We start from the raw sequence: 14,556 nt of genomic DNA, 5'->3' as shown, positions 1-14,556 counted from the left end.
AGACAGTTACAAGTAAGCAGTATATTTAGATAGGTCCCAACCTACACTGCAGCTGCTCTAGTGCACCAACTGAGAGTCATTTGCTTTTTAGCTGTGTTAGTGAAAAGAGGTAGTGATATCATCATGGTCAAAAACTGAATATCGGGCAATTCTGCATGTAGCTGTAGTGTTGATCAGTGATTAGAATAAATGACTCCTGTGCTTGGAGATGATTATTCTCATCTTACAACAATAATTAGGTGGTACCAAGAGTTAGAAAAAGGAAATTTTGGTCTTGAGAACACTTCAAGGTCAGGTTGACTGTCTTCGTCTCTGACTGAGAAAAACATTGCTGCAAGATCACCTGCAAGTTTGAAAGCTTAGTACAGTTTGGGTGCCGCATAACCTGTTCAATGATCAGGGGGCATATCATGTTTCATGGTGCCGTGAAATATTAAAAAAAAGTGAAAATAGGAAATCTCCCTATGTGAACAGATTAAGACAGGTGATTCCAGATTCAATTCCTATCAATGATTTTTTTCAAATCGTAAATAAAATCATCTTTCAAGAGAAATTAAAACAACACAAGAGAAAGATGATGTTTTTTTAAGCTTTAAAATGTGATAATAAAAAATGAATGATTTCTAACCTGTGATTTTATTTCAACAATAATGCATTTAATAAATGTATCATGTACAATAAATATATCATATGATCTAAAATATCAGCCTTGGATTAAATCAGTCCACAATACATTACACTACTGATATGTACTTCATAAAGTAATACAATAATTTTGGAAAAATTAAAATTATATCATTGTGTGATGCCTAGAATCACTATAAACAATAAATTTATAAATTTAAAAAAAATTACATTAACCTTTACTAGAGGTAATGTGTGGAGTTTGGCTAAACAGTTTGTGGTGTAGATAGACAATTCCAAATGCTAGACAATTGCAAGGATAAGCGATGACTTATTCTTACAACTGTTTGGAATTATTCTGTCCTGCTTGTTTAGGAATCTTGAACAGATGTAGGGGTTTGAAATAAATAAACTGATTGTCAGTAAACGTTTCTAAGTAATTAATAATTCTCTACAACAAAACTAGTATTTGGCACATTATAACTGATAGTTCTCCAGTAACCACTGAAATGAAAAAACAAAAAAGTTTGGGAATCCTACAACTCAGGTAGATACACTTATTCAAAGTCGCCTGTATGAAATACTTTAACACGTAACATAAATTAACGGGAATATGGTAAGATATTTTTCCAGCGAGTGAAGTATGGTTCACACACCATATGAGTTGATATCAATTTGTAGTACCAGGAATCCTTCTTCTATGTTGCATCGTTTATGAAAAACCAGGAATTATAGCAGTTTTTTTCATAACTCCAGTGTTACCAACTCAAATAAAGCAACTTCAAAAGGTGCTAAACATTACTTTTTGAGTAATTTAAGAAACATAAATAACTATGTCAATCTAGTTACTGCAACTGGGATTAATAATGTAAATTATTATAAAATAATTAAAGATTGATTAATAATTTACTCACGAGACATTAAATCCTTAAACATTCTAAATCCAGTTTTTGAGTACTGCTCTCTTTCTTGACCACCACCTCTCTTATAGAAAAAAGATAAAAAAAAATTACTGTCATATTGCTTAGAAGTTAATTGGTATCTTTTCTGTGATCTGTCTATCAGCACAATACTTAACATATAAATAATTAACTGTAAATATAAATATTTTACCTTTACTCAGGAGGTCAGTAAGACATAATAAGTGCAAAAATCTTTTCAAACAAGTCCTCTTCTTCATGCCGTTGATGCCAGATGCTCTTGCACAAGTAAAAGTCAATCATAGACCAAATCAAACTGGTCTTATTTGTTACTTTGTGAGTTACCACCCATTCTACAGTCTGTATATGTGCACTAGTGTCAGGATCTATAAAATTATATTTATATACAAAAGTTTGATGGGTATAACTGCATTTTGGAAGGGAGTTTATACAAAACTTTTCATTCATCAAATGTAATAGCTGTCCCTGGAAGAATATATTCTTTGATGATGGATAATAACTGTGCCTCTGTTCATTTCTCAACAGCGATTAAAAATATTGCTTTGATTTCCAACACACAACCCCCAAACACCCATTGCTGTGGTAATATATAACCAATATATCCTTCTTATACTGTGAAAATAAATTTTAATCAATTTTTATAGTTTTTCCAGGATCACCTAATTGTATTTGATTTGTCAATAGGTCATAAGATTGATATTATTATTGTTATAGATTGTTGTACATTGATATTGTTATAAAAGCTTGTGCAGATAAGAAGAAGTGTTTTGTTTATCTTATAAATGAAAATTAATTAAAAAACAATTTCAATGCAACATTTAATTAATGCTGTATTTGTAAACAGTTTACAGAAAAGATGTGTAAATTGTTTAAAATGTTTTTCTTTTTAATCTTTATATTCTTATATACTTCATATAAATAATTAAACAAATCTTTTGAAGATTAAAAGGCATTATCCAATGGTTTTAGTATAGTACTGTAACAGATGATGGCACAAGCTTAAGATGTGATTTACTAGCTAGTATTCCAAGCAGCAATGTGATGCATCATAATAAACATATCGTTGATAATATACTGCTATAAATATGGAAGAGCAAGATCAGGAGTACGTATTAAACTTTAATTTCAACTATTGAAAACCACTGAAGAAATAAAAAAGCGTTTCATGGTACTTTTTTCTGTTTAGCCTCCGGAACCACCGTAAGGTATTACTTCAGAGGATGATATGTGTGAATGCAAATGAACTGTAGTCTTGTACAGTTTCAGGGTGACCATTCCTGAGAAGTGTGGTCAATTGAAACACAACCACCAAAAAACACTGCTATCCGCGATCTAGTATTCAAATCCATATAAAAGTAACTGTCTTTACTAGAATTTATGGTACTGCTTTTATTTTAATATAGTAGTATGAGCAATGACTAATTACACAGTGATTAGTAATAATAAACTTTTAAATCATCTTTGAGCCATCACAACAGCTGATCTCAGATTAGTTCTCTGAGGTTATGTATACAAGCTGAGATAACTATAGAACAATGAGCAACATCAGATTATAATTTAGATTTACATCATTAAATCTAATCTGATTATCTCAATAAAATATATTGTGGTCAAATTTATGCCCAAGCTCTTTCTTGAGAAGCAGAAATAATGGGGGGGCAAAGAAATAGGATGTCTTTGAAACAGCTAGTATTCAGCCAATAGGAGTGGTAAACACCAGTGTAGGTGGAGGTATTCCATTCCTTTGTTCATAGCATTTCACTTCCAGTTGACATCATGGAGTTGTGGAGGTTAGAACATTGTGATTTTGCATGTGACTGTTTTGTAAAGAATGGTGAATCAGTGACCATGGTTCAAATGAGTTTTGACGCAGATTTAACATCCACCATAACACAATATTATGTTGGGCAATAATGTTCAATCAGGTTGCTTGTTAGAGAAAATCAAATCACCAGGTGCTCCACGTGCAGTACATCCTCCAGAAAATGTGGAACAGCATTGTTATGAAGTCCAGGCTGCTCTGCTTGGAGACATGCTGTGGAACTTCAAATCAGCAATTACTTGATGATGGGTATTTTACATGAAGAACTAAACTCTCATCCATACAAATCAGTAGTTGTGCAGGAGATGAAAGAAACAGATTACCCTCAGCGTTTGAATTTTGCATACATTATGTTGTCACTTATGAGGAAAATAAAAACATTGTCTTACTGACAAGTACAAAGCTCATTTTCACCTCAATGATGCAGTTAACAAACAGAATTGTCACTGTACTGCTGAGAATTTCTAAGAAATCCAACAAAAACCCAAAGTTACATGTTGGAGTGTGTTGGGGAAGAATTACACAATTGGCCCATATTTTTTTGAACAAAATGGTGTTACTGTAACTGTTAATGCTGAGTGTTACATTGAGATGATAAACACCTTTTTTGTATGTCTGAGTTAAGAAGAAGGTGGATTGATATTTTGTGTGTGGCTTCAGCAGGATGGGACAACTTTTTACATAGCCCGAGCATCAGCACATGTTCTTCATCCTTTGCTTCCCAAATGCATCATATCCTGATTTGGTGATGTTGCATGGCCCCCTCAGTCCCCAGCTTTATGAATGTGTGATTTTTTTTTATAGAGATACCAAGATCCTTAAGTCATGCATCTATGACACCAAACCCCATACTTTAGATGAATTAAAGGGCTGTATTTGTCAACAAACCATCCATATTGACAGAAACCTGCGAAGAAGGGTGGAGGCTAATTTCCAAAACCTCTTACAACAATGTATAAACAAAAATGAACACCATTTGAAACATGTGATTTTGCAAAGATCAGTATCATTAGATGTTATGTAATAACAAATGAATATATGCCAATAAACCTTTTTTCAAGCAAAAATAATGATTTTGTGATTTAACTAAAACTCATCATATTTCCCCTTTTTTTTTGTTTGGGGGCAAAAAGACCTGTGCATTATCATTGCTCGGAATTTCCTTTAATAAAAAGGTAAAATAACACTAAAATAATAAAACTAAATAAGATTTAAAACTAATATAAATTATATAATTAAAATTTAAAACTAAGTTAAAACAAAAGTTAAAAAAGTGAAATAAAACTCAAAACTAATATCGCAGACAGAGGAGTCTTTAAAATATAAAAGTTAAAATAATAGAAAATGGAAACTATATAAAACCTAACTAATTCCGATAGGGAGTGCAAAAGGCTCCCTACTCGGATAATAAAATTAAAGACATAGAATCAAAAAAATCAAAATTGAAAGCAAGGGAAAAAAATTAATAAAAACTCTTCTAGTAAAAAAATATTTATGACAATATTAAATTTTTTGCAGTAACCTAGTACTACGCAAAAACAGAAACGTCCGGTTCAAAATTTCATTATTGTTGTACAAGATACCACAAATATTTCTGGGTAGATTAAATTTACAATGCAACGCCATATTTATCATATATATCATATCCCTGCCCCACCATATAATAATGTGAAATAATCCAAAATTCCTGTCTATCATCATGATAGATGATGATTGCTCGTTTTATAGTTATCACCCATTAACAAAGTAATGATCCTCCGATTAGAAATCAAGATTTTGTAAACTTCTGACTAGCACCCTGAATGATAGTAAATGTAAATTATTCTACATAGAAGTTAATATATTTTAAAAGCACAAACAAAACAAATATGCAAGTTGAAATAATTTTTTTTAATTGAATTTATACCTAACTTTCATTCTAGAAGACTATTAATTTATATATTTAACAAGTCCAGTATAAATATATACTAACTACAATGCACTTCAGCAAGTGGTCACCAATTAAATCTAAACAATTAATTTTTTAAATGTAGTGTCATAGATTCCAATATTTAAGGACATGATAATGTATATATCCCTGCTGAGTTGTACTAGTATATGTAACACAGCAGACAAGAATACATTCATTTATTGCTTTACTTATCTGTTTTAGTCATTCTTATAGTTGTGATGCTTGTAAAGCACTGAAGTAAAATGCACACTATTAATTTCTTTCTATGAGAGTATTGATGTTCATCATATATATGGCCCCTAAGTTGAACACAGTGAGTGTTAATTGAAGGGGTCACCTGCTTTGCAGTTGACATGTCACGCTAATGCTACTGTAAATTTGGCTTACTGAACCACTTTCCTTCTCACTAATCCTAATAGGAATGGCGTGGGGTCCCCTTATTATTCCTAAATACAGCAAGCTTTTTATTATAAATGACTTGTGTCATGTCACATCAGAGATAATTATTACACTTATGGCACTTAATATACATAAACATTAATTTTAATAATTATTTCTTTGATGATATTTATCAAAAAATATTTCAGATAAATATGTGTAATTTTTGTTTTTGTTTAATTTTTCTAATATTTATTGTATATTAAAAATATATTTGTTAAATTAAACAATGTTATTTTAAATTACTTTTCATAAGTTTATGAATAAACAAACCAGTAAATACGTTATCCACACTTTCAGTATAACAGAATGAAAACTTCATATTTGAGGTCAATCATCAGTAGACAAGAGAATAATGTTTTAAACTCTCTCAAATAAAGTACTCATATGTTTACATACTACTTTTTGTATATGTAAAAATCAATTGGGTAAAAATTTTCAGTTCCACTGTTAAGGAAACAGTAGAACTGTGATTGTTATTAAGGTGTAATTATATATTTCCTTACATGCAAATTATGCTGCTGATTAGAAATACACATTATTTCAGATTATTTGATTTATGTGCACTAACTTTTTCTACTACAGCTACTGTTATAAAGTGAAAAAGAAAATACAGGGTGTCTGGACTAAAGGTATTCAAAACTAAAGACTGGCCTATACTGAGAAAACCAGTCATCATAATCTCTTAAACATAGGCTCAATCGACAGGAAATGTCTCCAAGATTTATTCTGTACACTCTTAAGGTCAGAAATATGCATGCGCAGGCAAGCCGACTCACAATGTAATTGTAGTCCCTTTAATTTTCGATTACTTTATAGGGGGGTTTTCAGTACCTGAAATTCAACAATTGTGTCTGTTAATTTTCTTGCATGTATGAAAGGTTGCCTTATCACTAAATAACAGCATATCAATATAATTAAGATTATTTTTGATACAGTGCATTACCTCTGCAGCAAACTAATATCGTAGAAGGTGATCATTTGGTTCAATTGATGAACGAGTTATAATTTGTATGTTCACACATGGAGCTGCTTATGAACAATGTCAAGAACAGCGGAACAAGGAATTTGCAGTTTGTAACTATCTCACCTAGACTTTCCAGGAGAAACGTCTATTACTTTTTATGAGGTGGAGGAACCTCATTTATGGGTGCCAAGGTAGTGTTGGGCTCACCAACAGGTTCCACAAGATGTTATTAAGTGCATATGTGTACCTCCGCACTACTGACTAAACCTACACCTCAGGCTAACCACCCCTCCTGAAACTGCTAAAGTGGCATTACTTCAGGAGGGAGGTTAATGACCACACACACAATCAGACACCACTAACAATAAAGTAGCACCAAACATACACACACCCCAAGAACAACGTAGCAGAACACACGAGACAACCGAAGGCACAATGCCCACAAATAGGCACAACTAAACATGCACACCAGCTCTAACATGCCCCAAATCCACGCAACAGCCATCAACACACACACACACACACACACACAATACAGCTTATCAAGAACACAACACAACACAACAGTCCAGTACTCACAATAAACACCCACAGCAGACGCAGCCAATCAGCACACATACACTCACCGCACAAATTACAGACAAACACACCCAACAAGAAGGACACAAAACAGCACTTACCAGTATGGTTCTAACTTTTTCCAAAGCAACGAGCACACGATCAGGCACCAAAACTGAATGTCCACAGCTTCATCACGCCAAGGTGACCTCCACGTGTTGACCTCCAAGGTGACCTCCCTAGGCACTCAGCCACAGGTCTGTCCGGCCCGGCACTCTCCAGGTTATCCTTCTTGCACACGACTCCTCAGCTGCACATAGCTTTCCCAGCAAATTCCTAAATAGCTTTCCAGTCTTCCTCACTCTTCATCAGGATCTGCTGAGTTTCATCCAGTCTAAATATGCACCGGTGGCCCAGTTTGTCAAGCATTTCCTTCCGTTCTTCCTCAATGCGCGGGCAGCAAAAACAGACATGATTCCATTCAATTCATAAATATGTGAAACTGATCAAAACTCCACTAACCAAAACACATACTGAACCTTTTGTGAGGTCCACATCTCGACTGACTACAACTGCATTGTGAGTTGGCTTTCCTGCACATACATATTCCATAGACCTTGAAAGAATACAGAACAAATCTTGGGAGATGTTTCCTGTAGACTGAGCCTACATTAAGAGATTACGACAATTGTTTTTTTCTAAATGTAGGCCATTACTTTTGGATACCTTTAGCCTGGACACACTGTATATAAGTAGAAGTGCTATTTGTCCTAGGACAGGAACTTCAAAGATAGAATCTGAAGGTAAAAAGCAATAAAAAAATTCTGCATTTTGCAGAAAAATGTAAATTTTTGCATTTTTGCAATTTTATTTGCTGATAAAAGTATTTACCCATATTTTTGCAAATTCTAAATAAAAATAAAGTACTTAAAATTGGCCATCTTGTTATTTAAACATTTTTAATTGGTGACAAGGGTAGAATCAACAAAAGACAAAAATTTAAAACTTTCTAATCAATCTTTTTTTATAGAAAAATATCTCTAAATGCACTGTTTTGTAAAACTGAACCATTTCTATATATTTTTATCACCCTTCTGAAAGTAATGTCTATCTACTTAGTGGCAAAGTTTACAACAGCAAACCTGTCTTCAGTTTTCAAGATTTGAAAGGAATTACAAAATTCATCATTAAAAAAAAAGTAATATTATAGAAGGAAAAACAAAGTTTTTTTTTTTGTCTTCAGTCATTTGACTGGTTTGATTAGCTCTCCAAGAGTCCCTATCAATAACACCATTTTCTAATTAATTTAGAAAATTAACTCCGTATAACTCTTCAATATATTCCACCCATCTATCGACTTTACCTTTCGTATTATATATTGGTGTACCATCTTTGTTTAACAGATTATTAGATTTTAATTTATGTACCCCAAAATTTTCCATAACTTTCCTGTATGCTCCGTCTATTTTACCAATGTTCATTTCTCTTTCCACTTCTGAACAATTTTCTTTAATCCACTCTTCTTTCGCCAGTTTGCTCTTCCTGTTTATAGCATTTCTTAATTGCCGATAGTTCCTTTTACTTTCTTCATCACTAGCATTCTTATATTATCTACGTTCATCCATCAGCTGCAATATATCGTCTGAAACCCAAGGTTTTCTACCAGTTCCCTTTATTCCACCTAAGTTTGCTTCTGCTGATTTAAGAATTTCCTTTTTAACATTCTCCCATTCTTCTTCTACATTTTCTACCTTATCTTTTTTACTCAGACCTCTTGCGATGTCCTCCTCAAAAATCTTCTTTATCTCCTCTTCCTCAAGCTTTTCTAAATTCCACCGATTCATCTGACACCTTTTCTTCAGGTTTTTAAACCCCAATCTACATTTCATTATCACCAAATTATGGTCGCTATCAATGTCTGCTCAAGGATAAGTTTTGCAGTCGACGAGTTGATTTCTAAATCTTTGCTTAACCATGATATAATCTATCTGATACCTTGCAGTATCGCCTGGCTTTTTCCAAGTGTATATTCTTCTATTATGATTTTTAAATTGGGTGTTGGCAATTACTAAATTATACTTCGTGCAAAACTCTATAAGTCGGTCCCCTCTTTCATTCCTTTTGCCCAGCCCGTATTCACCCACTATATTTCCTTCCTTGCCTTTTCCAATGCTTGCATTCCAATCTCCAATTATTATTAAATTTTCATCTCCTTTTACGTGTTTAATTGCTTCATCAATCTCGTCGTATACACACTCTACCTCATCATCATCATGGGCGCTTGTAGGCATATAGACGTTAACAATTGTTGTCGGTTTAGGTTTTGATTTTATCCTTATTACAATGATTCTATCGCTATGTGTTTTGAAATACTTTACTCTCTTCCCTATCTTCTTGTTCATTATGAAACCTACTCCTGCCTGCCCATTATTTGAAGCTGAGTTAATTACTCTAAAATCACCTGACCAAAAGTCGCCTTCCTCTTCCCACTGAACCTCACTAATTCCTACTACATCCACATTTATCCTATCCATTTCCCTTTTTAAATTTTCTAGCCTACCAGCCTTTTTTAAGCTTCTAACATTCCACGCTCCGACTCGTAGAATGTTATTTTTTAATTTTCTGGTGACCCCTTCCTTAGTAGACCCCACCCGGAGATCCGGGTGGATCTCTGGGTAAACAAAGTAAAAGACAACAATTAAATTCTTTAATTTAAACATTATTTTGTTCTTGAAGTAATTAAAATGGTTAAAATAACTTACTTTTAACTTGAAAATTATTTTTCCAATCAGTCTTGCTGAATCTGGAACTATCTTTGGATATATTTTTCGAAGATTTGAACATTCTGGTTTATGATCAAACCATGCAGCTTTTTGACAATCACGATTACAATAAAATACATACTGACATCCTGAACATCTTAATAGCTTCCCACTGCAATAAAACAAATGAAAATGTCTAAAATTTACTTAATAAAGATTCTATATGAAATGCAAACCTGTATTTTAATAGTGCAAATAAACTAACACATACTATTACTTAACAAATTTTCTAATTATTATTATATTACATAGTATTTATAATATTTATTATTTTAATTTTCTTTAATTTTATTAATTCCTCCTTTTATTGTAATGTTAGTTAGATATAATCCAATTTCAGCACAATGCAAAACAACTGATACTGGTAAGATTTCATTTTTCTAAATTAAAACTTGAAACACAAGTAAATACTGCACATATGAAAAATTTACAAAGCATCTCTTTATTAAAAACTTACTCATAACAATATTTTCCATGCCAATTTTTATCACATCTTATAAAGAAAATTAATGTCTCTGTTAAAAATTGAGTAAATAAGACAACACATATAACACAAACAATTCCATTCTCCTTAATGCATTCAAAATATATAAAATCTACAAACACATTAAAAAAAAACCGTCAAACAAATAAAACAAAACACTTACACGTCTGATTATTCATATCACAATTATCTCAAAACTAGAACAATGACACCATGAGCCTAAGATACAAAACACTCTCTGGTTAAAGAATGTACCTGAATAAACCACAGTTCCATAAAATCCTCTTTTTTTAATTATTATGCTTGATACTATAGTGTTTAGCATACTTTCCTTGACATTTTAATAAACTGCCAAATTAAGTTTTATTTTAATATAATGATAGTGAAAGCAGAAGAGTAGATTTCTGGTAGTAATTATGTCATAGTCCAATATATAATTCTAAAACATAATTTTAACTGGCAAAAAGAATATTAAATACTAAATAACTGAAATTATTAAAATTTAAATAATTTTGAATAGATGAGTAGGTAAATACTGATTTTGATATAAATAAAATGAACAGATATAAATAATTAAATGCCTGATAAAAAATAATCACACGTACGCAAAAAAAATAGTAATGTCATAAATTCAATTCTTTTAAGTAGGTATATCTCCAATTATCAATAAGCAATTTAATATTCACAAATTCCCATGGCAGGGTAGTAGTACCACTTCAAAAAAATTCATCATTCATCATGTAAAAAGATAAGTGCAGTTGATTGTAAGCTGAGTTAATACATGAGGATAATGAATCATAATTTCAAAATACGTAAAGTTTTATTTATTTTGTTAAATTTTGTTTATTTGATGTTTTTTAATCACTGATTGTGGTTTTGAAGTAGGTCATTCAAAATGTTTTATTTATAAAAAATGGTTTAGTTTGCAGTTTTTAAAGTTGATAATTAAACAAACATATTTTTTTGAACAGGCAGTTTTGATTTTTACCAAAAAACAAAATCTCTACACCATAAACAATAACGGACACTAACTAACAAACATTGTGAGAGACAACTAACAAATGATGCAAGATTCTAATAATTCAATTAATTTAGATTTTAAAAGCCATGGATTATTGGAAAGTAGCAAAACTATGCAATTACTAGTCACAATCTACACTCTTTCTACATACAACTTTATCATTTGTAAATTTGATGTAGCGTTTTTTTCTTTTTTTTACAAACTGGATTACATTTATTTTTCCTTCAAAAAATAGTCTTTTTTTTCACATTCTTTCTTCATTCCTGACAAACTCAGAAGTGATGTTAATTTTATGGTAAACTTTGTCAGAAAAAAGATTAATAAACTTTTCCAATTTAATCCTGTTTTTTTTTTTTTTTTTTAATTTAAAAAATTAAAACATAATTCATAATGGTTCAAATGAGTAATAATTGTCAAATGTAATGTTTTTATCTAAAATAAAGTGATGTTATTAAAACAAATAATAAAAAGGCTGTCACCTACTTTCAATAGATTAACTCAAATACTCTAAAAAAATTTAATTTTACAGAAAAAAAAATTAAATAAATATAGAATTTACCTATTTAAACAAAAATCACATCTTTCTGTTCTTAATTTTGATTTTAAGACATAAACGAACGGTTTACTCTTAATTAATACTTCACCTTCCCTTATCATATTTTAGTTTCAAAAATAGCGTTTGTAGGCTTACACATTTTATTAGCTAACTAAAAATACACTCTGTAATTCATAACTATATATAAAAATAACGGGCAGTGTAAACAATGTATTATTAATACCACAGTCTTAACCTCAAAGTTTATTTCGGGTCTATACAGTCACAACCACATGATTACTGTCATATCAGCTGTTCGATTTAAGTTTATCAAGTTTGAAGTTCGTTTGAAAGTAACTAGCCAACACGATAATGGTTAAAGATGGTAACATTTCTATTAAGATTATATATAACCTTACGTAATAAATACCTAATATTTTGTAATAAACTGCCCGTATAACACTTATTTGTTACAATAAAAAAATTATATGATAAATAAATAGAAGCTAAAATTAAATAAAAATATAACGCTGAATGAAATTTTTCTAGGCATTAAAAAAAGACGAACTTACTTCTCAATATTGAGAAAAATGTTCCATGTAGATCATCAAAAAGATCTTTTTTGGTGTTAAAGTGTGGATTTTTACTAGTAAACATATAACTTATTTTAATAGTTATATAGAAGTGTATTTTCATTAGCTACAGCTTTTATCTTTTAAAATGCATTCATTCAAAATAATGATTTAAATACTTTCGTTTTATTCATGATGATCGCGGATGATATCAATTTGAAATTTAAAAGTTCTTTATTGACACACTGAACCAAACTCGTGCAAAATTTTTGTTATCAACCTTTCTTTTCTTTGTTTTATATATATATATATATATATATATATATATAACCTATACTAATTCCTCAATAAATATTGCAGAAGTTATTGATTTTACAATTTTAAGATTATGTTAAATAACTTCCCCTTCAAAGTATCACAACAGAAAAGGGGATTGATTTATTGCTTTTATCTTGTATCTTAATAAGATGTGACCTAATCTTTCGATGTCATCACATATAAAACACTTGAGTCATAGAAAGTTACAATTTAAGAACTGGTTTTTTCAGGTAATAATGATGTTCAGTATACATTAAGTCCCTGAGGTGATTGCAGTGAAAATGTCATTTGTTAGAATAAACATCTGCAATTCAGTGGGTTTAGTATGCTGAATGTGCATCAGTTTTGTAGTTTTGTTTTGAAGCAATGATTACTACCAGTTGGAGGAATCTATGAGAATTAAAAGTCAGCAATAAAATGTTAGAGAAAGTTCTTTAGAGTATACCTTGTCAAAAGACTATACCTATACCTGCCTAAAGACTATACCTTGTCAAGTATAGTGGATTTCTTGATTGTAAAGTATACTAACTATAAATGATCCCAAGTATCATGATTCCAAACCTCTCTCTCTCTTTTCCTGTTTGGCCTCCGGTAACTACCGTTTTAGATAATACTTCAGAGGATGATATGTATGAGTGTAAATGAAGTGTAGTCTTGTACATTCTCAGTTCGACTATTCCTGAGATGTGTGGTTAATTGAAACCCAACCACCAAAGAACACCGGTATCCATGATCTAGTATTCAAATCCGTGTAAAAATAACTGACTTTACTAGGACTTGAACACTGGAACTCTCAGCTTCCAAATCAGTGATTTGGAAGTATTATTATTACTTATTATTACATTAGTATTATTGGCTCTTAATTTATTGTTTTGTGTTTTTTTTAAAAATATAGTATAAATTATTTTAAGTATTTTATATAATATAAATCATTTTTTTAAATATGTATTTCAAGTATTCTCCTTGATAATCAATTGATTATTAATTTATTATGAATAAAATTGTAAAAATGTAGATAAGGAGTACAGATGAATCCTATAGAATATATAGGGCTATACATATATATATATATATAAAGATATATGTGCTACAGAGATATCCTTTATAGGATACCTCTGGATAGCACATCTTTCTCATCCTGTTCTAACCTTTTTTCAATAACCTTTGCTACCAATATCAGTGATTAGTGCTGCTGTTTTCATGCTGATACCAGCTGATATTATTACCTACATAAAAAAAAAAAATCACCAGCAGTAATATCAGCTGATATCTGTATGAAAATAGTGGCATTAATCACCAAGAATAGTCACAAAGGTGACTGAAATCACTTTAAAGTAGAAGAAGGAAATTATTATGTTGACACCAAAAAGATTTTATATTCAAAAACTTATTGTAGGAGAAATGATTAGTAAACTTAACTTTATAGAATAAAATTAATTACTGTAGTTTGCCAAAATGAGGCAATTTTTTTTTAAATTTATGACTACAGAAGTCGTTTTAAAA

The 14,556-nt window shown here is 30.9% G+C and overlaps 1 protein-coding gene across 2 annotated transcripts in view; it reads right to left on the bottom strand.

Moving 5' to 3' along the window:
- The window catches only part of Smyd3 (SET and MYND domain containing, class 3), a 36,960-nt gene extending 24,496 nt beyond the window's left edge, over window positions 1-12,464 (bottom strand). For both annotated transcript variants that reach the window (XM_075371817.1, XM_075371816.1), the window contains exons 1-3: window positions 12,188-12,464; window positions 10,064-10,235; window positions 1,539-1,608 (exon numbers count right to left, since the gene is read on the bottom strand). In XM_075371817.1, coding sequence (XP_075227932.1) covers window positions 1,539-1,608; window positions 10,064-10,235; window positions 12,188-12,285 — 340 coding nt within the window. In that variant the 5' untranslated portion in view covers window positions 12,286-12,464. The remainder of the gene's footprint in view (window positions 1-1,538; window positions 1,609-10,063; window positions 10,236-12,187) is intronic.
- Between the last annotated feature and the right edge of the window lie 2,092 nt (window positions 12,465-14,556).

The sequence above is a fragment of the Lycorma delicatula genome, chromosome 7 (assembly GCF_047948215.1).
Source record: "Lycorma delicatula isolate Av1 chromosome 7, ASM4794821v1, whole genome shotgun sequence".
Taxonomy (NCBI): Eukaryota; Metazoa; Arthropoda; class Insecta; order Hemiptera; family Fulgoridae; genus Lycorma; species Lycorma delicatula.
Note: the sequence above shows the minus strand (reverse complement) of the source record. Positions and strands in the feature narration are given on the sequence as shown.